The sequence below is a fragment of the Maylandia zebra genome, linkage group LG10 (assembly GCF_041146795.1).
Source record: "Maylandia zebra isolate NMK-2024a linkage group LG10, Mzebra_GT3a, whole genome shotgun sequence".
Classification (NCBI taxonomy): domain Eukaryota; kingdom Metazoa; phylum Chordata; class Actinopteri; order Cichliformes; family Cichlidae; genus Maylandia; species Maylandia zebra.
This window is the reverse complement of record NC_135176.1, coordinates 2153679-2181384: the sequence shown is the minus strand read 5'-3', so window position 1 is coordinate 2181384 and position 27706 is coordinate 2153679. Positions and strand designations below refer to the sequence as shown.

Genomic DNA, 27706 nt, shown 5'->3' with positions numbered 1-27706 from the left:
CTCGTGTTTATAGGCTTTCTCTTCTTTTTTCTAAGCAGAGGAGTGGAAAATCTAGGGGAACATTACCACTGAGAGTGGGATGCCTTTCCTTTTTTACAAACAGGAAAATATTTTTAGGAGCGACCGAGCCAAGTTTGTTTGGAGGTGATTAGAAGTGTTGTCAGCGGGGAGAAAATACTGAACCTTCCTCTTTTTTGTAGGGGAATAGGGTGGCGTGTTAGCCAGAGCCAGTGTGTGGTGCTACATGAGATTAAGACGATGTGGAGCTTGTATGATCAGGTGATGGGCAATGTGTGGTTCTCGGATCGCTTTATTATTCTTATGAAATATGATCTTATTTCCCAGAGACTGGCTTTGTTTGCAGTAACACTGAGATATAGCACCGAGGCGTCAGATTCCTGTTTGCTGTGGGTTCAGGTACAAATACAGGTGTGCCTCCAGTTACGACACAGACAACTCTTAAGTGCAGGCTGACGATCGAGGACCGTCAGCCTGCTTAGTTTCTGTCATGTGTTTAAGCTCACAAAGGATATAAATGTCAATCAAGGAGCGTCTGGCACGCAATGCTGTTCTTCAGGTTTGACAGCATGCGTGATTGTCAGTGTTGAAGCAAATCGCATTTGTGCATTGGGCAGAGGAAGTTGACCTCGGCAAACTGGTTCTCTGCTCGTGAGATGACAGGCACAGTGTGTGCTATCTGCTGTGGATGAGCCCTTTGTTGCTCCCTTTGTTTCACCTTGCAGTCCATCAGTGTGCACTGATGCCACCTTGTGTCGAAAAGGTGAATTACATAAGCAGAGTTTTGTGGCCATCAGTGCAGAGGCGGGGACATACAGGTCATACCTGAGGCTTGTTTCAGTGCAGGTTCCAGCATTTACTCAGTGTTAAAGGAAGCGTCCTTTCTAAACTCTATTTGAATATTTGCAGATTGTTACGTGTTAGACGTCACTTGTTACTTGTTGTAATGCGTTACTTTACTCAACCCCAAAGGTTGATGCTGTTCATCTGGATGTTTCAGTGGGAAAAACATTTCACCATCATCCAGGTGACGTCTTCAGTCTCAGCTGACTGCAGGTTTCAACCTTATAAACAGGACATTTGCATAAAGACTGAAACCAGCACCACTGAAAACGCTGCGTCCAGATGAACAGAATCAACTTTTGGGGGATTTACTTACCTGGATGACTGAGCGTGCATCAAGACGTCACTTTACCTAATTACTCCCTACTCGTTACTTTTCTTCTGCGTTACTCCATGGACCCGAAACACCTTCCTGTAACAATATGAACCTACAGACACACACACACACACACACACACACACACAAATCCCTATCCTAACTAGAAGTTTTGGTCAACACCAGCCTTACATTTACAGTACCACTGCTCTACTGGATGCCAAATATTATAATATTTTCACTATGTTGAAGTCACGTTTCTATCTTGTGAGCCAAAGTCTTCAATTTTTATGCAGTTTTCATTTCCATATGAATTTGATTGTGTAACCTAATTACTAAGACATTTTACACTCTACTAAATAAAATAGGCCCACTTTTTGAGTTTTGATGGTCGAGCAGCATGCTGGTAGAAAACATTACCAGCAACTCTGTTGATGCCAGCTTCATATTTGGAATTTGTTTTTCGGGAGTCTTAGTGAGGCAGCACGTCAGCATTTTAAATTGAGCAGTTTTAGTAAACAAAGCGAAAGAGCAGCGCTTGAAGGAGGAAGGTGGGAGCAGAGCAGTGTTGGGGTTTGTTCTCTAGCATTGTTAGTCTGTACCTGCAGCTGTGATTTGGTGCTATGTAAATAAAACTGAGTTGAAGTGTAACTCCTTATTTTGGAACTACACTAACACCGGTCGTATGTAGAGACAACATTGGTTCACAGTTTTGTGTTCAGAGGCTAAAAACGAGGCCTTTAGAGACCTTCAAGACCAGACTCTGTCTCCTTGGAAGCAAAATATAAAGAAATGAGGTGTCCAAGACTTTTGGATGGCACTATATTTGACACAGCAACGTGTAGTTTATATATAAATGTTAAACTTCATTGGCTCCACATTTCCAAATACCAGAATTGCCTGTTTGAACTTTAGTGATTGAAAACTGAAGACTGGGTCCTGAAAGAGTCCAGATCAAACATTTTCTTCTTTTTAACTTTTGAAATCTACCGTTTTGTGCGTACTGGTCTAGACGGGCAGGATTAATGAGCACCTTCTGTTGGAAACCATAAAAATCACAGTGAGCTTATTAGCAGCCAGGTTTGCACAAAAACACTGTCGTGAATTGATGTAAATGTAGTTCAGACTGCAGGAGGTCGTTGGAGAGAAGTGTTCTCAGCTGTTTTTCACTTTAACGAGCAAAGTAAGAGATTAATGTTGAGTCACTGTCAGGATTTCATCACATAAAACCTCTACGTACTCTGTACACCGCCGGAGCAGGTTTATTATGTCTTTGTTATCAGTCTGATAAAGAAATCACACCACAGGATCCCATTTATCAGACCCCCTGCTGTCACACATCATTAATCACGAGCTTGGGCCTAACAGCGTCTCATTAAAAGCTTTTCTGACTCTTGATAACAAAATCTGGCCATGGAAGATGTGACGTATACTACTATTCTATCTATGATATAGATGATATTCAAAGTCTTCACAATTTCATGTTGGGAAACATAATTCTGAAATTGTTCTAAAATGTGTAGACTTTTTAGCAGATTGGTGAAAATCTGCCCATTTTTGCTGATGCGACGCCAGGTAACCTAATTAGTTGCTAAATGTTCCTCCAGCTGTTTCTTTTGTGCTGCTTAATTTTCTCCATCCAAACGTTTTTGAGACACGACGCTGTCATCAAATTCAAAATTTAAGTGGTCTCTAAAAACGGTCTCTTTTTAAATATTCGACGTGGTTTCTTATGTTCTGTTGTGAATATGAGGTTTGCAAGCCGCTGCCTTCTGCTTTTGTTTCTGAAGCTTCTTAAATGTGAAGTTTTGCTTCTTTGATTTCTCTAAACTCCCCTGCTGCATGTCTCCTTTTCACCTCACGATTTTTAATCAAATGACTTGAAAGATTCATTCTTGTTCTTGTTCTCTATGGGGGCTCTGGCTTCCTTCAACAGTCCAAAGACATCCATGTTAATTGGCTTCAGTAGATGTACGTGTGAGTGTGAATGTGTTGGTCCTGAGATATGGTTCAGGCTGGTTTATAGGCCAACCTTGCGTTTCTTTGACAGTAGTTGTCAAACGGTAGCTCTTAGGCAGAGTAATGGTTTGTCTAAAGAGTTTCATCCACGCCATAAGACTTCTTATAGTTTGGCGCCCTCTGCTGGTCCAAAGGCTGAATTACCCCCATGCTGTAGCCCTATATCATTTCATACGTGCAGGTCTGAGAGGAAAAGCAGCGGTGACTGACGCACCCACGCGCCTCAGTCAGAGGCGGCGGCACGAACCTGTAGTTACTCAGCGTAATGCCAATAACTCTTGCATCTGCTCATGATTCACAATTCTGGGGTAACCATCAAGTTTTCTCCTACATCAGCAGGGATGTGACACGCTGTACGTGACAGAGGATTAAAAAAAGAAGTATTAATGGCACACACAACCTGTAGCGCTATAAAAACACTGGTGGGTGAGAAGTGGGGCCAGGACACGTCACATATGGCGTCTGTGCAAAGGCGGAGAAATAAACACCCAAACACAGGGTTAGTACACATTTTTTAATAACATGGCACAATTTACATAACACAAGTTTAAATGAGGAGCATGCTGAAGATTCAGTCGCTTCATTTTTTCTCATTGTACACGATCTAGAAAGACTTCGTTTTTTCCCCTGTACACGGTAAACAGCAAAAGGTTTCTCGTTGAACAATCTTTTTGCGATACGTATCGACTAACCACTATGGCTCGGGTGGACAATTTCATGTTGGATTAAAAAACACTGCACGACATGATATCACAGAGTTTGAAGCGCACAACTAAACCTTCAGTGGACTACTAAAATAGATCTCTGCTTGTTAGAAACAAACCGTCCATGGTTGAGACTTGCTTTTTTTGTATTTTGATTTTGTAGGTACAACAACTTAGGAAAGCACTTTAATACACTGTTTGACCAACAGAAACATGTACTTTACACTCCTCCGCTAGGGCTAATGTGCCGTCATGGTGTTTAATGCGCTGCATTCTCCCCAGAACAAGACTGGTGTTAACCAAGAGGACAACAAAAAAATCCATCCACACATTTGTGCTGCTGGCTTTTTACATCACAATTTAATATTCAGTTCAATGGGATTGTCACCACAGATTATTATAAGACAAAAATCATTTTGTTTTTGTTAAATCTGAAACCCTGTGCGGATCAGTTAAAGCTGCATCTGTCAGCACGGACGCAAAGTTAATGTCAAGTCTGCGTTGTGGAGAGAATACAGTCCTTGAATGGTACACAGTGGCACGCAGTCAGTAGTGTTGAAGGCCAGCTTTCAGAAAGGGAACCGAGACATTTGTTGCATAGTTGAATCTGGGGATCTGGTACAATGCGAATCACCTGCGTCAACCAAACGATAAAGAAATTGCAAAAAGCACGTTCTGAATCATACTCCTGTATTTACATCTGTCAAAGTAAAGCTTTCGAAACACTCTTTTGCATATTTGTACCATGAATTTGAATCCATACAGGGCGAGCACAGCGACTGTACACATTATCTACACACTCAGTGCTAAAGTACCTGTACAATCCAAAGTTGCTCATTCTGACTCCACATCACTTTTCTATACAAGAGAAAGAATGCACACGGAAAGCTGGAGCAAAACGGGAAAACAAAATCTCTGAAAAAAAGCTTTTTTTGTTCCATGATTATTGTCTCTTTGTAGTTTTATACAAAAACGATTCATTGCATGGGCATCTGTGTGCCCACATAAATTATTCACAGCTATGTTACAGTCTTGCTTTGCCAAAGCTAAGTGCTTGGTTGTGAGTTCAGTGTTGGTGAGGCACAGGGCTGCAGGGCCACCGCGTCTGCTCGCCTCACCGCGCCTCGATGTCTTTGTGAGCCGGTCTGTCTCTGATATCTGTGCCCAGGGGAGTAGTCCGTCTGGGCGAGCCGGGCCGGGCGCCCAGTGTGGGAATGAGTGGGGGCGGTGCACTCAGAGACGCGGTGGGTGGCGTTTTGTTCAGAATACCATTCTGATGGGCGGTGGCTGCGGCTGCGGCGGCGGCGGCTGCTGCCGCTGCGGCTGAGGGACTCACCCTGGAGTAGTGCATGCCAGCGAGTCCGGGGGCCATGAGGCCCGGGGCAGGGTGGGGGAGGTGTCCGTCGAGGGCGGGATGGTGCACCGCGGGGTGGAGGCGCCCGTGCTCGTAGTCCTCTCGGAGCATGTTGAGGCGATCGCGCTCCTCCAGTTGGGCGCGCTCCTGTTCCCTCCTCTGCTCCAGGGCCAGGGGGTGGGCGTGGTCGCGATTAAAGTCGTGAGGCTCGCGGTCCCTGTAGGAGCGCTCTGCCTCGTACAGGCGCGGCCCTGCCAACCGGTGCAGAGGATCGTTCCTCAGCAGCAGGTCCCTGGCCAAAGGGTCTCGCCTGTGAATGTCCAGGCCCCTGTAGGGGTCTCTCATTGGGTCCCAGTGGAAGGGAGGGTAGGGGAATCTGTCAGCTCCTGGGATGGGACTGATACCCATAAAGGGCGCCACGACTCGAGTTCTCTCTAGGCTGCTGATGCTGTTGATGGGGTGGACAACGGGCATGCCCATGGACACAGGCACTGAGGAGGGAGGGTGGAGATTAGGGGTGGAGGACGCCTGTTGCAGGTGCTCACTGGCCCTCTCTGCGCCTCCATCCTGCTCCTCCTTCCTCTCCTCCTTTACTTTCACCTCACTGCTCTTCTTCTGGTGCTCGTATGGCAGCTCCGCCTTCTTCTCCAGGACATCCCTCGTCAGGCCACCGTTGGGACGTTCCAAGCTGGTCTGCCGGACATAGGGTGACGCCGATCCTCTGTTTGACATTTTGTCCTCCGACGCTCGGCCGTCATGGATGACAGGCGTGTCCTTGTCACTGTGCTGGCTGTCCTTGAGCTTGTGGTCGTCTGTGCCGTTGTCTTTCCATGAATCCGAGTGCTCCCTTTCCCTCTCTTTGGCCTTGTTCTCCTTCTCCCTCTGAGGCTCTCCAGAAGCAGGTGGCAGGTGGTTCCTGTGGTGCTCAGGAGGTCGGCTGTGGCTAAGAAGGCTGATTGGATTGACGGGGACCGGGGACGGATGGCTGGGATGACGCTTTTCAACAGAGTCCCTACAGGCACAAACAAGGTTATGAGAGTTTTACGTTTGGAATTAAATAACTGTACAGAGAAAAAAACATTTTATGGAAAATTATGATTATGTAAAACATACAGGAAACATCTTTAATTTAAGCCTTTGCCAATCTGCTTATCACCACCTGACTGATGCTGCTGCTGTCTCGTCTACATGACTCTGACTCAACTAAATTCAATGCTGCTGCTAATTAAGGAGCTGTTATCAAATATGGGCGATGCTAACCTTTTCCTCTCTCCTCCCCCCAGCAGGAGCACGAGCTCGCTGATCATAATTCACGTCGGCAGTAATGACACCCGGTTACGCCAATCGGAGGTCACTAAAATCAATATTGAATCGGTGTGCAACTTTGCCAAAACAATGTGGGACTCTGTAGTTTTCTCTGGTCCCCTCCCCAATCAGACCAGGAGCGACATGTTTAGCTGCATGTTCTCCTTAAATTGCTGGCTGTCTGAGTGGTGTCCCAGAAACGATGTGGGCTTCATAGATAATTGGCAAACCTTCTGGAGGAAACCTGGTCTTGTTAGGAGAGACGGCATCCATCCCACTTTGGATGGAGCAGCTCTCATTTCTAGAAATATGGACAAAAATGGATTGGGGCTGCAGCTGCAGTAATGCAGACACTGCACCGGTCCGTCGTGGTGAAGAGGGAGCTGAGTGTAAAAGCGAAGCTCTCAATTTACCGGTCGATCTACGTCCCTACCCTCACCTATGGCCACGAGCTGTGGATAGTGACCGAAAGAACGAGATCGCGGATATAAGCGGCAGAAATGAGCTTCCTCCGAAGGGTGGCTGGCCTCTCCCTTAGAGATAGGGTGAGAAGTTCGGCCATCCGGGAGGGGCTCAGAGTAGAGCAGCTGCTGCTCCACATCGAAAGGAGCCAGCTGAGGTGGTTCGGGCATCTGACAAGGATGCCCCCTGGGCGCCTCCTGGGTGAGGTGTTCCAGGCATGTCCCACCGGGAGGAGGCCCCGGGGCAGACCCAGGACACGCTGGAGAGATTATATCTCTCGGCTGGCCTGGGAACGCCTTGGTGTTCCCCCGGATAAGCTGGAGGAGGTGGCTGGGGAGAGGGAGGTCTGGGCCTCTTTGCTTAGGCTGCTGCCCCCGCGACCCGGCCCCGGACAAAGCGGATGAAGATGGATGGATGGATGGATGGATGGACAAAAATATGACTATCCAGAGTTGGGACCAGGAAGCAGAGCTGCAGTCTTACACGCCTCTCTGCAGCTTCTCTCCTCCTGCTACCCCCCCAAAAACCCATCTCCATAGAGACTGTGTCAGCTTCCAAAAAGACAAAAAACAAACTAAAAACCAACAACAAACAACTTAAACATAAACAATTACAAAGAAAGAACAATACAGTATCCACATCTGAACCAAAGAGTAAAACAGTGAAATGTGGATTATTAAATATTAGGTCTCTCTCCTCCAAGTCTCTGTTAGTACATGACTTAATAATTGATCAACAAATCGATTTACTCTGCCTTACAGAAACCTGGTTTTAGCAGGATGATTATGTTAGTTTAAATGAATCAACACCCCCGAGTCATTCTAACTACCAGAAACCTCGAAGCACAGGCCGAGGGGGAGGTGTGGCAGCAATTTTTCACACAAGCCTATTAATTAATGAAAGACCAAGACAGACTTTTAATTCATTTGAAAGCCTGATGCTTAGCCTCATCCACCCCAGCTGTAAAACTCAGAAACCAGTCTTGTTATCATCTATCGTCCACCTGGGCCTTACACAGAGTTTCTGTCTGATTTCTCAGACTTTATATCTAATTTAGTTCTGAGCTCAGATAAAATAATTATTGTGGGTGATTTTAACATCCATGTAGATGCTAAAAATGACAGCCTCAACATGGCATTTAATCTGTTATTAGACTCAATCGGCTTCTGTCAAAATGTAAAAGAACCCACCCACCACTTTAATCACACTCTAGATCTTGTGTTAACATATGGCATAGAAACTGAACATTTAACAGTGTTTCCTGAAAACCCTCTCCTGTCTGATCATTTCCTGATAACATTTACATTTACAATAATTGATTACACAGCGGTGGAGAGTAGACTTTATCAAAGTAGATGTCTTTCTGAAAGCGCTGTAACTAAGTTTAAGAATATAATCTGTACCAACACAGAGCAGAGCAGCTATCTGAACGCTGCTCCAACAGAGGTCGATTATCTTGTTAATAATTTCACCTCCTCACTACGTACGACTCTGGATACTGTAGCTCCAGTGAAAACTAAGGTCTCAAATCAGAAGTACCTGACTCCGTGGTATAATTCTCAAACACGTAGCCTAAAGCAGATGACTCGTAATCTGGAGAGGAAATGGCGTGTCACAAATCTAGAGGATCATCATTTAGCCTGGAGAAATAGTTTGCTGCTTTATAAGAAAGCCCTCCGCAAAGCCAGAACATCTTACTATTCATCACTGATTGAAGTAAATAAGAACAACCCCAGGTTTCTCTTCAGCACTGTAGCCAGGCTGACAAAAAGTCAGAGCTCTGTTGAGCCAACAATCCCTTTAACGTTAACTAGTAATGACTTCATGAACTTCTTCACAAATAACATTTTTATCATTAGAGGAAAAATTACCAGTAATCATCCCACAGATGTAATATTATCTACAGCTACTCTTAGTACCATTGATGTTAAGTTAGACTCTTTTTCTCTAATTGATCTTTCTGAGTTAACTTCAATAATTACTTCCTCCAAACCATCAACGTGTCTTTTAGACCCCATTCCTACAAAACTGCTCAAAGAAGTCCTGCCATTAATTAATTCTTTGATCTTAAATATGATCAACCTATCTCTAATGATCAGCTATGTACCACAGGCCTTCAAGCTGGCTGTAGTTAAACCTTTACTCAAAAAGCATCTCTAGACCCAGCAGTCTTAGCTAATTATAGGCCAATCTCCAACCTTCCTTTATATCAAACATCCTTGAAAGAGTAGTTGTCAAACAGCTAACAGATCATCTGTAGAGGAATGGTTTATTTGAAGAGTTTCAGTCAGGTTTCAGAGCTCATCACAGCACAGAAACAGCTTTAGTGAAGGTTACAAATGATCTTCTTATGGCATCTGACAGTGGACTCATCTCTGTGCTTGTCCTGCTAGACCTTAGTGCAGCATTCGATACTGTTGACCATAATATCCCATTAGAGCGATTAGAACATGCTGTAGGTATTACAGGTACTGCGCTGCAGTGGTTTGTATCATATCTATCTAATAGACTCCAGTTTGTGCATGTAAATGGAGAGTCCTCTTCACACACTGAGGTTAATTATGGAGTTCCACAGGGTTCAGTGCTAGGACCAATTCTGTTTACATTATACATGCTTCCCTTAGGCAGCATCATTAGAAGACATAGCATACATTTACACTGCTATGCAGATGACACCCAGCTCTATCTGTCCATGAAGCCAGATAACACACACCAATTAATTAAACTGCAGGAATGTCTTAAAGACATAAAGACCTGGATGGCCGCTAACTTTCTGCTTCTTAATTCAGATCAAACTGAGGTTATTGTACTCGGCCCTGAAAAGCTTAGAAATATGGTATCTAACCAGATTCTTCCTCTGGATGGCATTACCTTGGCCTCCAGTAACGCTGTGAGGAACCTTGGAGTCATTTTTGACCAGGACATGTCCTTCAAAGCACATATTAAACAAATATGTAAGACTGCGTTCTTCCATTTGTGCAACATCTCTAATATTAGAAATATCCTGTCTCAGAGTGACGCTGAGAAACTAGTTCATGCATTTATTACTTCCAGGCTGGACGACTGTAATTCATTATTATCAGGATGTCCTAAAAACTCCCTGAAAAGCCTTCAGTTAATCCAAAATGCTGCAGCAAGAGTCCTGACAGGGACTAGAAAGAGAGAGCAGATTTCTCCTGTTTTGGCTTCCTGTTAAATCCAGAATTCAAAATCCTGCTCCTCACATACAAGGTCCTAAATAATCAGGCCCCATCTTATCTTAATGACCTTGTAGTACCATATCACCCTATTAGAGCACTTCGCTCTCGCTCTGCAGGCCTACTTGTTGTTCCTAGAGTATTTAAAAGTAGAATGGGAGGCAGAGCCTTCAGTTTTCAGGCCCCTCTTCTGTGGAACCAGCTTCCAGTTTGGATTCAGGAGACAGACACTATCTCTACTTTCAAGATTAGGCTTCAAACTTTCCTTTTTGCTAAAGCATATAGTTAGGGCTGGACCATGTGACCCTGAATCCTCCCTTAGTTATGCTGCAATAGACGTAGGCTGCCGGGGGATTCCCATGATGCATTGAGTTTTTCCTTTCCAGTCACCTTTCTCACTCACTATGTATTAACAGACCTCTCTGCATTGAATCATATCTGTTATTAACCTCTGTCTCTCTTCCACAGCATTTCTTTATCCTGTCTTCCTTCTCTCACCCCAACCGGTCGCAGCAGATAGCCCCGCCCCTCCCTGAGCCTGGTTCTGTCGGAGGTTTCTTCCTGTTAAAAGGAAGTTTTTCCTTCCCACTGTCGCCAAAGTGCTGCTGATAGGGGGTCATATGATGTATTATTGTGCGATCTACTGTACTGTACTGTGCTGTTGTGATTTGGCGCTGTGTAAATAAAATTGAATTGAATGGAATCTTTTGTTCATTAAACTGTCACTTTGTTGCACTCACACACTGACCACATTACTCATGTAGTTGTTACATTGTTCACCACCCACCTGTCCTTGTCCTCTTTACTGACCAACGAGTCCCGTTTGTCAGAGTCTCGGTCCCTCTCGTGTGAGCTCACCGACGCGCTCCTCTCAGACTCTCCGGGTTTCAGCCAGGGTGGCGGCGTGGGGAACGAAGGTGGCGTGCGATGCAGGCGGTTCCACGGCTCCTGGTGGCTGTTGTTACTGCTGCTGTTGAAGTGCTGTGGCGCGTTTGGGCCATCTTTGTGGCCAAACACCGAGTTGGCCCCTGTTAGGGATTCAACACGTGGAAAAACATGGAACGCAAGTTAAATGCGTAGCTCTGCTGATCCTCATATGCAGGCAGCATTACAAACAGTGAGAGGATTACTCCACCTAAACTACAGGTGGGCGACTGATTTTCCCGAGGGACCGCACGAGAAACTGTGACCCTCCACAACAGTCACGGTTTCTCATGTGGCCACTCCCAAGCAAGTGTCTTTCTTGAGGCTGAAACTCACTTAGTGCTGGATTGCCCAATCCCCCGAAGGCCGACGAGCTGAGAGATCCCAGTCCTCCAAACGATGGAGGCCTACTGAAAGGCTCTGGGAGAAGACACAGCATGTTAGCGCTGATGCAATCAACACCCTCGTTTTGGATCGGTCAGACTGAGATGAAGCGTGCTGTTACCTAAATGAGATGCTGGAGGAAGAAAGTTTCCAGGATGGTGCGGTGGATGGCCAAAGGGAGCTGCAGATGGGTGCGTAGGACCTGAGGAGGAGGATAACCACAGACTGTAACATCAGCAAAAGTAAGTGTTAACTGGTCAACTGGTGAAGTCTTTCTGGAGCTGTCAGTAAGAGCCAATCGATAAGTAATTCGTATTTTAAAAACTTTAACTGTAAAGTTAAAGTTCAGTAAAAGACTTCAGAAAAATGTCCTTCAGTATTTTTGTGCAGACAAAAGCATCTGTAAATAAACAGCCACGAACTTATCAGTCGACTGTAGATTACAGGCACAGCCATTAAAGCAGCAATTCGTTTACACGCGTGTTCCTCTTCAAAGTCAACTCTCACATAAGTCCCATCATCACGTCAAAAGAGAAACAACGATGCTCCTGTTAATACGAGATTAATTGCATTTAATGATACTGCGCATAGCAAACAAGGAGAATCAGCTGCAAGCTCCAGAAAGATTTAAGACTTTCCTTGTACGACTTTGGCCCTGAGAGCTTCACACAAAGACAAACAGCACAGGCTCAGGACAGATGTTGTGGGGACAATGGCTACGATCTAAGTTGTTATATATCGCTGCAGAAATCTGCTGCCCAGATGATTTACTGTGCAGCCTGATCATGCTCTCCCAGATGATCAGCTTTAGCTCAGCTGTTGGTGTAACTAATGAGGATAAAGCCAGCTAGTTATCCCAAGATTATCTGCACTAGAAAGCTAATAGTAAGCAAGCAGAAAGCTGCACTGCTTACAGCTTTACAACTTTTGGGATTAATAAAAGATTGAAGTGTAAAAAAAGTTTTCTCAGGGCTCTATGCAGTGAGTACACAGAGTACCTCCCGTACTTCTAAAGGAATTAACAGCAGCCAGGTGCCGATAATCAAATTCACTTTAATAACTGATCATCGGTTTGTGTTAGCACTCAGGTGTGTGGTAATAAAACGCCACAATCTTCCCAGGAGATGACACAAAGCTGCAGGCCTCTGTTAGCGTGCTAAATGTTCCACAGTATTACAGTGTAGTTAGAAAGGCAGGGAACAAGTGTATTTGGAAAGAGTGCAAGGAGACGGCTTGTCCTCTTTAAAGTGAACATGGCAGAACGGCAAATATTTGAAATGACGTCCGAGTCCTTCAGACAGACGAGACTAAAACAGCTGTTTGGCCATAAAGCGCAGCACCAAACACTGCAGAGAGTCCCGTGAAAACGGTGCTTTTTTTCCTGCTGTTTTGTCGTATCTCATCTTTAGTAAAGATATTTTCTTCATTTGTTGGCGTTTTGTCCAGTTGCAGCATCGGACATTATGACAACCTGACATTTTGGGACACTGACGCAGAGCCAAATAAGTAATAGTAGCAGAGGGGGGCGTTGTGGTAGTTTGATGACCTAATCTTGGGATAGTTAAGCTAAACTCAGGAATTCCACACACTGCCTGGAAAACTGTCGTTGTTATGTCTTGATGATACCTGGCTAGTTACAGGCTGAACGAAGCAAACCCAGCACTGCTGCGGCTTGAAGTTTAATAACCAGATCCAACATAGAGGGAAAAAGGCTGACTCACATCTGCAGTCTGTGGATACTTAAACTACACCAGGAGCACCAGAGACGACTGTACTAACCCAAAGTGCGACTTCAAGGTCTGCCTGTATTTAACAGCAAGCGGGGACCTTGTTGACATCACTAAAACCCATTTCATGGACTAATCGAATATCCTCTGCTTTATCCAGTATTCCTTTAAGAGGCACGTTGGATGATCTGTTCTTTCACTCTGATTTGTGCGTGTTGTTGTCACATGCTCATGGCTGTTTTAAACATGAACGTTTCATATACAGGAGCCAAGCGTGGCGCAGTATGAGTGAACTGTAGAGCTGCGACAGTGTCCAAGAACAGAAACAGGAAGTCAGAGATTGACCCAACAGCTCCAACCTAAAGAAAGGTGAGATATATCTCTGATGGTCACTCTGGTGGAGATCATTCTGTCGGGTTTGCTGATTTCACTCATTCACCACACACGATGCTAGCTCTGCACAGCAGGACCGACTGCTGCTGAATATGAGAGGCGGCCACTGATCAATCGGACAGCTGATGCACTCACCTGCAGCGGAGAAAAGCGTGGCGGGCCGCGCCAAGTCGCCGGGGTGGTGGATAGCACCAAAGAGGCTGGGGCCCGGGGGTCGACTCAGAAACTCGGGCTTGAGGCCGAAGTCTAGCTTGTGAGGGTCGACCTGCATCTGCTGCTGAAAGACGCCAAAGGTACAGAGAGAAACACATGTAAAACCTGAGCTATCAGAGGCTCCTTTTGACCCAGCATTTGGTGTTTCTTGTGTTTTTATGACCTTTTGTGTGATGGTTTATTATTCTTAGTGGTAATCCTGAGTTTCTTCTACGCTAACCTTTGCCCTCTGCGTCCCCTTTTGTGCGTCTGTGTTTGTAAAGTTGTGTGAGTTCTTGTGCCGTGTTTTCCCTCCTTGTGTTTTATTCCATCACGTTTATCTGTGTTTGCCCAAGTCCGTCTCGTCTGCCTCTCCTCCTCCCGCATCATCTTCCTGTTTTATTGTGAAGGTCTCGTGTTTCCGTGTTCGTCCTGTTCAGTTTTGTGTCCCCCGTCCTGCTCTCCGTGTGTCCTCACTTCCCTCGTTATCCTTCTGTATATTTACGTCAGCGTCTCCCTCATGGCTGTCTGTCTCTCCCTGTGTTTCCCCCCGTGTATTTGGATTCTTTGGTTTTTCCAGGTTAGTTTTGTATTGTAAAGCTGTGGTTTGTGAGTTCACGTCCTGCCTCTGAGTCTGCATTTGGGTCCTACTCCTGCTGCACACAGAGACGCTGGTTTTAGGCGTGTTGGGAAGGAAAAATAGTTAAAGCCATCAAGGGAGGTGACTGACTGCTAAGTTCCAGTGAGGTGTCACAATCAAAGCATTACACTAACCTCCAGAAGCAAAAGGAGGATGCAAACCATACAATTTAAATGTCAATTTATTATCAACGGTGTGTGAAGCGACTTCTACTGAGTACAACGGTGAAATCAGCTGATCACAGAAGACACGGAACAATTCTGTGGTTTAACTGATGAAGTGATTTTTCCAGAAGAGAAACTAGAGCCAGATCCACAGAGCGAACCATCAGGAGTTTGGGTTTATTTTGCAGTTCAATTAATACAAATGAGTTAACAGTGTCTATAGAGAGTGGAAGTGTTTGTTATTAACCTCTGTCTCTCTTCCACAGCATGTCTTTATCCTGTCTTCCTTCTCTCACTCCAACCAATCACAGCAGATGGCCCCGCCCCTCCCTGAGCCTGGTTCTGCTGGAGGTTTCTTCCTGTTAAAAGGGAGTTTTTCCTTCCCACTGTCGCCAAAGTGCTTGCTCATAGGGGGTCATATGATTGTTGGGTTTTTCTCTGTATGTATTATTGTAGCGTCTACCTTACAATATAAAGCGCCTTGAGGTGACTGTTGTTGTGATTTGGTGCTTTATAAATAAAACTGAATTGAAAATTGGACTTTGCTAAACTGACCCAGTATTAGCCTCCTAAGACCTGAACTCTTTCATGCATTTTTAATTTCTCTTTGCTATTTGGGCTGATTGGGACCTGATGAATGTAAAAACAAAGAATTACTGTATTTTTTTTTACCTGATTTTTGTTTCTGAGAAAAATGAGATCCACATACAAGGACATTCGTTTTAAATTTCGATAGGACAGTGGCAGTATAGTGTCCTCGTTAGTGGATATCAGGCCCTTGTAGAGCAAAATTTAGTATTGTGGTCTAGACAACCCAAAATGTGACGCCAGGTCCTAGGAGGTTAAATCCAGCCTTGGCCACACTGTGTTAGGAGGGGTTAGACGAGTCCTCACCTTTACTTTCTGTTGGTGGTGGTATATCTGCCAGGCAATATGGACATGCATGGCACACCACTTCCCCGGTTTCTGTAAGAACAAGAAAATTTATTTAATTAAGAACAAGAAAGAAAATGGTGTGACCAAAAAACACAGTGTCATCTAATCAATACGGTACTATGACTACTAATCACATATTAAAAGGCTAAGAAATGCAGGTGTGCTGAATGAACCATGCACACGCTGGCGTGTGACAGCGAGGCGTCACTGTCGGCCATCTGACAAGGTTTCATAACACACGCGCTGCAGCGTTCTTCAAAATGAGCCCCGTAAACGAGTACACTCAGCCCCCATTTAATTAAAGACACTATCAACTCCATTAGCAAAGACCTTCAAGGCATCGCAGTGATTATTGCGAGGGAGCAGGAGACGGAGACACTGCAGGGAGTGAGCACTCACCCTGAGAATCGGCCGAAACGGATCCGTTAGCTTCAGGAAGGACGGAGAGAGAGAACATGAATTATTCTGCTGTCAGTCAAATCATTTCTAATTAGTCCTTGTGTGTAGCATTCATTAGGAACCAAATTAAAATGTCAAACTGTTCACTTTAAAATTAAGCGTTTCAGGGATAATTAACACGCGGGTGTTTAAACGGGTTCCTCCTGCGTGACCTTCTGCAAACAAACACGCTGACACGTCTGTCAATCTACGACTCACCGCTGATCAATAGATCAGAAATAGACTCTATGTGGTAAATTATTCATATGTATTTTAATGCATTTTTAACACTTCCTGTATGAGAACAGCTTGCTTGCTGAGGCTGCTGCTAATGTGGATCCTAATAAAGCAAACCTATGGAGCCTGTACAGTCCGGTCTCCTGGTGCACGGTGGGTGGCGTGTACGTGCTCTTACCCTGGGGTCCTTCTGTAAGAACGTGTGTGGGACGGCTCCGGGTCTTGCGGAAACATCCAGTGGATTAGAGGTCTGGAGAGCAGCAGACGGATCGAAAAATTATTCTCTGAATATAACTCGCCCCCTCCCGGCTAGTCTGTCTGTGGGTGTGTGGTGGTGTCTCACCTTGGGCTGAAAGGCCCCCTGCAGCGAGCTGAAGGGCCCGGTTGGGGGGATGACAGGGGGAAGGCCAGACATGGCTGGAGGGTAGGAGTGGAAGAGCTGGAAGAAGAAAAGAGCGAGAGGAGGCGTGAGGACGATTCGGTCTATCGGTGAAATGCGGCTTTATGAGTCAGTCTAAACAGAGCAGGCAGTTTGTGGTGGTGTTTAAACCTCGCAGTTTAATCGCAGTGACTGCTTAGTTACAAATGATTGCCTACGTGTTACACAAACGGCTTGTTTATCAAATATTCACTGCTTGTTCCCGCTGGATTTAAATCAGGAGAAAAAACCTCCTTTGATATGAAAAGCAGAATGTTGTAATACACGCAAAACACAAGTAAGTCAAACAAGCGCTCAAGGCTTTCATAAACGTATCTGTATGTAGAGAAACAGATATGCAATCATCTGCTTTGCATAATTGTCCCTAACAGTCATATTAGCCAAAGTAACGAGTGCGTGTTTGGCAAACGTGCTTGCATTGCTGCAGTCGCGCATTGGAATTCTTTAAAGCTGGACTCGAGGGTGTGCTGCAAGCTTTTTAAATGCAACTCCACTCCTCTTGTGCACCAAGTATTAAGATGCCACTATGTTTTATAGAGAAGGAATGCTTTCAGCGTGTTTGCCGGGACCATTATACCAGCGGGGGAAAAAACAAAAAAAGATGAAGCACTTAAAAACAAACTAGGAAGCGGGTCGATCTGAATACAAATAGGTTTTTATGATAGTAAAATCTGCCTCCTAGCTATCGAGGACAAATCAGTTTAATAGTCTGTAGAAAAAGCACACTAGGCAGAAGCACGCTCTGAAAATTTCAGCAAAACGGTAGGACAGCGAGTCCAGTGTTTGAAATCATTTGCTTTTATTGAATAATAATTTTGAGGACGCCACTGCTGGTGACTGGAAAAAAGGAAATAAGCGAGACAGAGAGGTAACGTAGCAACTGTGTTTATCATCACATGCACACAGTAACTGTTAAACTCCAGGATTTAAGAATCCCGATCTGTTGCATCACATCATTAGCTACGGCCGAAGGGTGACATGGAGCAGTAACCGTTAGGAAGCAGATGTACGGTGCATGGGCTGAAATGGCAAAATGGGCAAGCAACAAATCTGAAGCTGGAAGCTAGTACGCAGTAGAGAAACTCACACTGTGTCTGTAGAAGGGGTCGACTTTTGTTGGATATTTGTCAAACTGTAGGAGAAATGAAACAGAGCTAAGTACAAAGATTGGCCTCTTTTGTTTCAGGCCAACACACAAAAAAACATCACAAACTGCATTTAAAACCGAAAATACGATTATAGATGAAGATCTAAGACGTCTACCGAGCGGGATCCAAGTTCAACCACTCCCCGCGCCACAATGTTTTCATCCTCCCCCGTTTCCTGATCATCTGAAGACCTTGTAAACTAGCATGAGCTGGCTCTCATTTGGTTGGCTTTTAGTGGTGCGGCGCAGGCTCAGGGCGAACATTTCCACAGTCAAGACTAAACACTGCAGCCATAAAGAGCCTTTTTATGGCCTCATTAGCTGTCAGAGGCCTCGCTATGCTGCCTTTGAGGTATCATCATAGCCAAGCAAACCTCTGTGGGTCAGGCAGTTACAAATGTGTATGTGTTTGTGAGAGTTTAGGTTCAGGCACCCATTGCCTGTGGTTCTCTCCCAAACTGCGCGGCTCTTAATGCAATACATTTGCCAGTAATGAAAACCCCCAAATGGGACCAAATGATGTCATTAAAATCAGAATGAATTAAGTGTATTATGTTCTGAAAGCTGGCTCTGAAGTTAACATGCTCCAGGGCAAGTTATTGCCAATTTAGAAAATAACAGCGTTCAAGTCTGGAGTCTCAGCGTATGCCAGAGAAAACACTAGAAAGGCTTTGTGGGAGAATAAAGGCATCGCTGTGGCGTGGACGGACGCGCACGGTCATCGTTGAACGGCCGCCACAGAAACCCGCAGGTCCCCACGGCGTGCCGCTCTCACACATGTCAGAGTATTTAAAAAATAAAATACGAAGTCTTCGCGCTCCCAAACCGCAACGCGAAAACACTTTTTGGTGCCATAGCCGCCCACCGCTCCGCACATGTAGAAGTCATTACGAGAACGTAGACCCCTGCCCCGCCCACCGCCCCAACCCAACACAGGTGTGTTCTACTTATCCTCACATTTCTGGCAGGGGTACGCACCATGGGCGGTGCTGGGGTGGGCATGATGGCGTGTGGGAAGGGCGTGAAGGTGTGCTGGTGGGTGTGCTGGTGGGTGTGTTGGTGCTGATGCTGGTGCTGATGCTGGTGGAACTCAGTGCGCAGGTAGGGCGGGGGGCCAAGCGAGGCACCGCGGTCGGCGCTCTGGGACGCCAGGAAACGGGTGTTGAGCTCTTGGCGCAGAAGGTCTTGCTCTGTAGAGAAGAGGGCGGAGCATTAGGACAGCAGAGCGCTATTAGCAATTAGAGCTGCAGACTCAAATAACCCTCATCTGAGAACTTTAAATACATTTCTCTTTAATTAAGACCCCCTACAGTCCGCCCAGCTGTAGGTCACACGCAGACCCCTGGAGGACCTCGCGCTCCCGTGTGACAGCTCTGTATGTCATCAAAATAAGAAGCCAAGCTGTCAAAAAAGGAAACAAGCAGGAAATGGTTGTGATTACCAGCGTGTCATTTTCCCTCGAAGCGAAGCTCGACATGATTAGAACAGTCTGACTGCTGGAACTGTCAAAATGTGGCGATTTGATACACTCGAGCCCCTCTGAGAGCGCGGATCGGCTTTTTCTAATAACCTTTGTGAAGAATGGATTTCAAGTAATCATTGGCTTTTCTTCTAAATTCAACAAACCCAGCCTTGAGAGATTATATCTCCTCCAGAGTAACCTTATCCTTCCTATTCCACAGTGGCTCGCTACAATATCTTCTGCATTCGTTTCAGGCTTTATTGGGCTGGGAGCGCGGCTGGAATTTTCTCTTCATAAAAATTTCATTAGTATCTTTGGAAAACATCCAGCTCGCTCCGTCCCGTATTGACCAAATTGATTTGTTGCACATGATCGCCGTTCCAGGTGAAATGGACGTTCTGGGAATGTTGCTAGAGCCCCTCCCCGCACTGACCCTGACATTTAGCTTGACAGCACCGCGCAGAAATGTGCACAGGCTCTGTGATCGCTTTTGTAATGCGTGCAGACCGAGAGTGTGAACTTGAACTGTCCACACAACTATAAACACACAAAGCGATGGCATGACGTGCACGTGGATCATCTTGGACGTGGCTGCTTATTTCTTTAAATAATTACCAGGGCAGCATGTGCATCGTCTCTGCGTATCGAATGCTTCAAAATGAAATGCCGCTCTGCGTCCATCATTCATTATGTACTTGTCATGTGTCTCGAGCTTCCCGGCAACAACTGGTTTAAATAAGAACCTGCTGATTGCTTTTGCAGTCAAATGTGCAGTCCTCTGTCAAACCACTTGGGGGCGATGTGGAGACATCTGCGAGCTGCTTGTGCTGTTTACCTGAGTAGGCACTCCCAGCAGCAGGATGTCCGGGTACTGGCAGGGTGCTAGACGTCAATGGTGGCGGTGGAGGCAAGGCTGCTGGAGGAGCAAACATATTGGGGTGGTGTGGGTGTGGAGACGACTGCAAGGCAGACGGGAAGCTGTGGGGGTTATTCTGGTTAGTGGGCAAGGCCAAGGGAAAAGTGGAGGCTGCCGCGGCTGCCGGAGGAGGCGGTGGGTGGTGGGGGAGGTGCAGGGAGGGCGTAGGGGGTCCGTGGGGCTTGGTGCCTGGGGTGCTGCTCCTGCTACTGCTGTAAAGATTAAGACAGAGAGAGAGAAAAAGGCAGATAAGTGGTTAAGCCAGGCGTGATCAGTCAAAATTAACACTTGTTCCTCCACATCCCCTCGTCTCCATCTGCTCTGACGTTCAGTTCCTAGCACGCCGTTTTCACGCCTCAGCTGCCTCCCATTTACAAATGCCTCCCCGTCTCTGTCTCGTGCTTCACAGAATCCAGGGCAAACACGATCTGCGAAAACCCCGTTCGCAGCAGCCTCGGATGCAAATAAACCGCCGCTGGCAAACATAACAGAACGAGCATCTGTCTTTGAACAGCTTCTGCTAAGGCACTTCCTCCACAGCCAGGTACAGAACATGTGCATCGGAAATGGGATGAGAGGGCGAGAGGGCGTGTGTGAGCAAACAGTCTTTTGTAGTGTGTGTGGGTTTCCCCCGGGGCAGTCACGGAGCTAGCGTCTCCACAGCTCCACGCACTAAGCCTAAAAGCTCATTTGCAGCGCTCGCTCGTCGCTGTGGGCCCCAGCCGTGATTATTCACATGCGGGTGCCAGGCCCTGTTGGCACGCTGGCAGACTGGCAGAGCTGGCGCAGAGTCAGGCAGAGAAAGCCAAGTCCTGAGAGCCTGCTAGGCAGAGCTGTTGTTGGGACCGAGTGGCTTCTGAAGGAGCTATCTCAAGGTCTAACATTAATGTAGAGGCTCACAGGGTTCGGTGCTTCTCAACTGATACGATAGAATAAGCTTAGCTGCTATTGTTTTCAATGAAATAAACTACATATTTGAATACACAGAAGATCCTTTTAAATTAGGAAAATGTCTCCTGAGCCACTTTTCCTTCTGTTTTCATCCAAAACAGCCTTAAATCCACGAAGCATGAACAATATGGTGATTCAAGGTTACACCAAACTACTGGGAGTCCGAGCTCAGATGTGTGGGTGGATTAAAAAAAAGCCCAGCACTCAGGGTGCAGTGTGGCCCTTTTATTCCGCTGTTAATAATCAGCGCTACAGTTTGGCTGGGGGACTTCCTGATGGCAATTTACATACTGATCGGGCCGTATATGCACTTCCAGCTCAAGAGATATTCTTGAATTTTCAAGTGTGTGTGAATATGGAGGTGTTGCCTGAACAGCTCTGCATGAATTTTCTGCATTAGAGCATGTGAGAACATGAGAGCTGTGGGTGTGTGGAGCTTTTTTCCCCATGCACTTCGAGGCTGTCTGACAGTAGCTTACCTGTGGCCGTTGAGGCTGAGGCTGTTGTAGGCAGAAAGGGGTCGGGGGTGGCAGCGCGATGGGGGCCGGTGAGACCCTGACTGGATGGGGTGCTGCTGGTGAGAGTGGTGGTTCGGAAGGGCGGGAGATGGTGGGTGTGGGTGAAGGCTAGGTGTAGGTGGAGGCCTCGGGTGGGATAGCACTTCAGGCTGGTGCTGGTGCCGGGGAGGGGGGGTTGGTGAGGGCTCTTGGCCCTGGGCAAGAGGCAGGGCTGCGGGTGACTGAGGCCTGGGAAGAGCCTCTGAGCGTGGGGGCAGGTGGTTTAAAGGCTGAGTGGGCCCGTTTGGCTGGGTTCGAAGAGGGGACGGGGTCTGGGGGATGGATGGCTGGGGCTGGGGCAGTGACACGGGGAGGGTTGGGGGGGACAAAGGTGGATTGGGGGTGCTGGGTACAGGCAGCTGGCTGTCTCTGCAACTCTCCTGGCTCCTCTCCTGACTGCGTTCTAGGCCTGACACCTTGAGGAGGCCTGGGCCGTGAGGCTCCTGGCTGCCATTGGTGGAGAGCACATCGATGCCAAAATCTGGAACTGCACAAAAACAAGTGTTAAAAACAGATAAAAGGTGCAGATTAACCGTGACGTGCCACAATGAATGTATCGATGATGTCATTTTAACATGCAACGATATCCTGAGGTGGACCCGAGGAACCAAAGACCGAAGCTTCCAAACAACACACGACCTGCTGTACCTGCAGAGCCACAGCCCCCTACTGCAGACACTACAGTGAGTGAGCTGTGAGTGTGAGCAGCTCCTGTCCTTGTTAGGTGTGTGAGCTTATCAGCTGACAGCTCCACAAACAGACACAGTTTTTCCTTCTTCCTCCTCATACTGACACACCTTCCTTAGGCTCTGCCAGCACAAACACCACTGCAGCCTTTAACACCGTCCCCGGGGGGAACGACACGAACCAAAAAGTGTTCTGCTTGTTCAGAGTGAACCAGTAGTGCATTGTACTCAAGACCTTCATTTTAAGAGCATTCTCGTTTTCTGTGCTTTCACTTGTAGGCCACATTACATTTTTAATGAGGCACTTTTCCATGCACCTTGCACAAACTGAGATCTGTTCCATACCAGAGGCAAACTGGAGCTGAATAATAGTGACAGCGTGCAGATGTGTGTGCATAGTTTTTGCCGTTTATCAGGTTTCTGCTGCCTTTCACCTTTTCATCGCTTCTACAGTTGAAAAATTAGCTTATTCAAATAGTACGTGCAGTTGTGCTAATCTTCTCTGGAAACACCGATGCATGTTCTTTACCACATGCAAACTAGCTCAACTGATGATATGCATAAAAAGAGCACTGTGTGGGGTAAAAACATTTCAGGGAATGAATTCAGCTTTGCATGTAGTGTGATAGCCATCTGACATGTAATTGCTAAGCAACAGCAATTACGTGTCATTTAAACGGCCTGTTTGGACTCCATTAGTCCAAAATGACTGCATCTAAAGAATGACTAAGCGCTGTGCAATGCTGAACTAAAAAAAAAAGGATAATAAGCTCTGTCCGGGGTATTTCTCTGCAGGGACCTCCTCCTACAGAACAAAGTGCTCAGACATCAGCCACCAGCTTGACTCCTCCAGAGGCAGAGAGGCTCATGGGAGATGACAGTGCATACATAAACTGTAATTAGCTCTCTCTGGGCCTCAGGGGGGTTTAGAGCTGGGGCAAGGGCTCCTCCTCCCCCTTGGTGAAGCAGCTAAATCCTTTACCTGCCAAAGAGGTGTAGATGGGAACCAGTTCCCCTGGGCTGAGGCAGCAACCCGCACTGCAGAGCAGCCGCCTGTCACTGGTGGCTTCCATCTCCCTGACACTACCCCCCTGAGACACTCCAATGGGAGCAGGCTGAGCTAACAGAGCTCTAACATTCAGCATTGAAATGCTAAGCGAGGTATTAGCAGCCCCAGGTGCACGCAATATTACAGATAAGGTCAGGGGAGGTCAATTCTGATGCGAGATCAAAATAACGGCTATTGACTCCCGCTCTACACGGAAGAGCTTCCCGGGACATCTGCCAGCCTGTCAGGAGACAAAAGGACACTTTGCAAGCCTGCCATGTGTTTGTGTTGAATGGTCTCTGTCTCTTTAACGCAGTCCAGAAAGAGAAAAATGTTGCAAAATAGACGAGGGTCTCGTTAAAGCTAGCCAACCACTCCTGTGTGCCGCTTCCACATCTCCGATCTACCCTCATGTGCATCAATGAAGAAAACCCAGCAGCGCTTATATCCATCACCCTAATCTATGTCAATCTTCTCCACTTACTGATGCTATTACCAGTCAAGAGAGGCTGCTGCTGGCAAACAGCTTCACCACAGCAGACAGGGAGAGAAGAAATTCCCAATTCTCAAGGCTCCTGTTGCACCTCTGGGTCCCTGCGGTCCAAGGCTTGTTTTGAGAATGTGCTAACACGCTAAAAAGAAGGTGTCTATTCTGGTCATAATGAATACTCTAGGGCCGTGTGAGGCAGGAAGAAGAGAATATGCCAGCTTCCCTCCCGCGAGGGTTCATTTGTCAGTCTTCTTCATCCCTGGAAACAAATAAGTGCAATTCCCACTTGGGGCTCTGAAAATGTAGAGCCCTGCTGTTTTCTCACTATTGCAGTTTTTTAAGCAGCATGTTGCACTTGTAGGTGCAAGTAAAAAACTGAAGCCTGCGAGTGCGTTGCTTAGCAGGTGAGCCAAAGGCTGGAGGGGCATCGAAGGGCTGTGTGTGTCTGTGTGTGTGTGGAGGAAAGCCATTCATTAGGTGCAGCTGTCAGGAGTCGCAATGAGAGACTTAGAGGGATAAGTCACTATCCAGGGAAGAGCCAGCTTCTATTGTTCACAGAGCATTAGCTGCACAGCACCACGTCTGATTTCTATCCATCTACCTGGTTAAAATGACATGCTGCCTCGCAACGATTAGATTACAGCTGTGATTTGGGTGAAATGAATAAACTGTATTAACATTAAGATACAAGAGACAACATGATGAGCATGGATCAGGAGCCTGTGGCCCTTTTAGGTGTTATTAGAAGCAGAAGTTCAGTTGTACTGCTCTGCTTTTCATCTACCTCGGCTGTAAATGTTCTGCCGTACAGTTTTAATGCAACCCTAATATCACGTTGCTTAATAGAGCGCTGTATTGTTTGGGTCACAGTCCTGCAGGAAGGTGTTTGGTTTGGTGCAGAGAGAGAAACCGATCTACTGCAGCGCAATGCTCCACAGAGGGAGCGACAGCAGGCCTGACAAAGTGAGCTGCACAACATTAGGTAGTTTAATATAGTGTCAGGTCATTACTGCAGCACACAAGGGGATTAATTTAGCATATTATATTTCAATGTCGTTGCTGAATACAGCCTGGCACATGGAAGTGATTAACAACAAGTGGCAACAACATCGCGGTTTAAAAGTGCAACTGGCAGGTCAGCACCTGTCCTTCTGAAAAATACATTACTGCCCAACTCCAGCCAAAGCAGATCCGTCTCTTTCATGTGCGAGTGACAGCTACACCCAGGTCGGGAGGCATCCTGACAAAGCGATGTCTGTAGAGACCTGCGTGACATCCCAGGCTTCTGTTCGTTGCCGTCACCTCTTCCGTCTCACCCTCCTCAAAATAGCCGCTAGATACATTTGAAACCCTCATACTCGTTTATGGGATTTCAACCTGCCAGGGATCTCAGGGCTCCAATCACACAAAACCAACAACCTGACACATAGCAGGAGCCACGGGACTGGCAGCTGAGCCGTGACCGCTGTGTGTACAGTTATGTAGAGAGCAGAGGTGAAATTCAGAGAGACCTGAACCTGCTGTGCTATGCTAGCAGAGGACGACAGCTTTGATGGTCTCATGTGCCAATGAGTACGATAAGAATGCAATAAGAAGTATAATCTACACAATTACTTATTAACAAAATTCTTAAAACTCACTTTGAAAAATTGTCATCTACAAATAAAATAGTGCAGTTTATAGATAATGTAAAAAAAGTTTAAGAAATGTCACAGAAACTGTAATTAAATTTTTCTAGAAATCCCTGCTTTGGTTGATTTTGACTAAGGACAGCACAAGTTGCAATAAACAACATCTCAATCATCACGGCACATGTTGAGAACATCTAGGAAACAGGTGCTAACAGCAGAGGGGGGGTCTGCAGGGACACGCTGCTGCACATTAGATACTAACACGACAGCAGATGATGCAACAGCAGGTAACCTCTGGCAGTGACTGCGAGTTTGTCCTGTACAGAGGTCTTCTGTCGGAAAGGAAGACAGGCACATACTGTTGATGTTTCAGATCATTAAAAAATTTAACACTAGACAAAGATAACCCAGGTAAATATATAATAATGTTTTTAAATGATGGCTTAATTTATTAGGGGGGGGGGGGGGGGGGGGGGGGAAGCTATCCAAACCCATCTAGTCCCACTTGAAAAAGTAACTGCTCCCACATCAATTATCAGCGATTAACCACGTTTTTTGGACAGCTGAGCTCAATTTCACCAGCCAAAGCCCGGCCTGTTCACCCAAGAAAGCACTTAAATAGAACCTGACAATATGAAGCAGGCTAAAAGAGCTCTGAAAGCAACACATCGGGCTATGATTTAAATAAGCTCAGCAACAAATAAGAAACAGTCAGTCTCGAAAATGTTACAAAGCTAAAACTTTAGGAGTCCAGTGAACCGCTGAGAGAGCCACTTTCCACAAACGGAGGAACCGTGGTGAAGTGGCAGCGTTAGAGTGGCAGCTGAAGGCTAATGTCACCACACCTACATGCTGACATTGAGCTGGTATGATGAATATTTTTAAGTAGCACTAAAATAAAGAAAAACTGAGAGTGATGGGACTGAAATGTTTTTGACAGCTTTCATAAACAATCATCCGAAATCACTGTAATCCACCCGACACCATAAATATTCTTTATGTTAATCTATCTAATGTTGAAGTGCCAAAAGCCTAAAATATCAAATCAGAGAGAAGATTATTAGAAAAATTATTAGATCGTTAATATCTGTGGCAAATTTAAGGGAAACAGTGTGGATCAACCAACCAACACTGTAATGTTTAATGAAATCATTCTGACTGCCAGTCCAGAAGATGTAGGCTGGACCTCGCTGGATATGGTGAGACAAATGTAGCGCGTGGGCTTTAGCACTGCGGTGCATCGATAGGCTGCAAAAGCAAAGCATTAAAAAAAACTATGAACCCCCAGAGAGACCTCTGATGCTCCACTGTCACCGCTTCAACACTCTTGTTGTGCAAAAATCAGCAGAGTTAGTGCACTGCAGCGGAGACACTCGTGCTCTGCATCAGGCAATCAGAAGAAACTGGTTCATTTGCTATAGAGCTGCTGATGCTAGATTCAAAGCACTGCTGAGAGGCTGTGCTCGTCCTTCACGCAGCGTCGTCTGAAAGCATCATCCTGCCTCACATAAACAAACGCAGAGAGGCCGTTTGCTCAACTTCAATCAATTAAAGTGCGCACACAGCCACGAACAAGAATTTGTGGCCCTCGCTGAAAACTCTGCCGCTCATTGGCATGCCTCAGTAAACATTAATTATAATCTGGATCTCTCCCTGTGCAGAGCTGGGCTTCCAGACAACTGAAAACATTCCCATTCCCGTGTTTTTCATCCTCAGGTCTTAGCATGGGACCATTTACTCCCTGACACTTGCTCCTCTCCTTTCTCCATATTTTGTTTAACAACAAAATTAGATTGTAATTGAGCAGCAAGTGTTGACAGCGCTCTGACCTCGGGAGTGCTTTAGACAGCATATGTTCCCCAAAGAGCTCCTCGGTGAGGGACCGGTTTCTGTTTATTTGTTCTTAATGAAGCCTGCAGTCGCATTAATGGCAGACATCTTTAACAGCTCTCCCTCCCACACAGAAGAGAACAATAAACAGCAGGCCACCAGTTTCTGCCAGAGCTCGCACACTCAGTCCACAGCAAAGGGCTCCTTTCTTTTCATGCCTCTGCAGCTTTATGACGTCCGGGCTCACTGCAATCCAGCCCTTCAATTAATACAAAACTTGCTTCGCATTAGCAGCA

General features: G+C 46.2%; 1 protein-coding gene across 16 annotated transcripts in view; it reads right to left on the bottom strand.

The window, feature by feature from the left end:
* Nucleotides 1-3696: 3696 nt before the first annotated feature.
* The window catches only part of auts2a (activator of transcription and developmental regulator AUTS2 a), a 342595-nt gene continuing 318585 nt past the window's right edge, over nt 3697-27706 (bottom strand). For 5 of the 16 annotated variants that reach the window (XM_076888884.1, XM_076888883.1, XM_076888885.1 and 2 more), the window contains 13 exons: nt 21648-22212; nt 20137-20429; nt 18797-19029; nt 17780-17824; nt 16597-16692; nt 16432-16503; nt 15978-16007; nt 15537-15608; nt 13782-13923; nt 11648-11728; nt 11479-11562; nt 11006-11258; nt 3697-6266 (listed from right to left, as the gene is read on the bottom strand). In XM_076888884.1, coding sequence (XP_076744999.1) covers nt 5015-6266; nt 11006-11258; nt 11479-11562; nt 11648-11728; nt 13782-13923; nt 15537-15608; nt 15978-16007; nt 16432-16503; nt 16597-16692; nt 17780-17824; nt 18797-19029; nt 20137-20429; nt 21648-22212 — 3218 coding nt within the window. In that variant the 3' untranslated portion in view covers nt 3697-5014. The remainder of the gene's footprint in view (nt 6267-11005; nt 11259-11478; nt 11563-11647; nt 11729-13781; nt 13924-15536; nt 15609-15977; nt 16008-16431; nt 16504-16596; nt 16693-17779; nt 17825-18796; nt 19030-20136; nt 20430-21647; nt 22213-27706) is intronic. The other 11 variants (XM_076888887.1, XM_024804009.2, XM_076888886.1 and 8 more) reach the window with 9 other exon arrangements.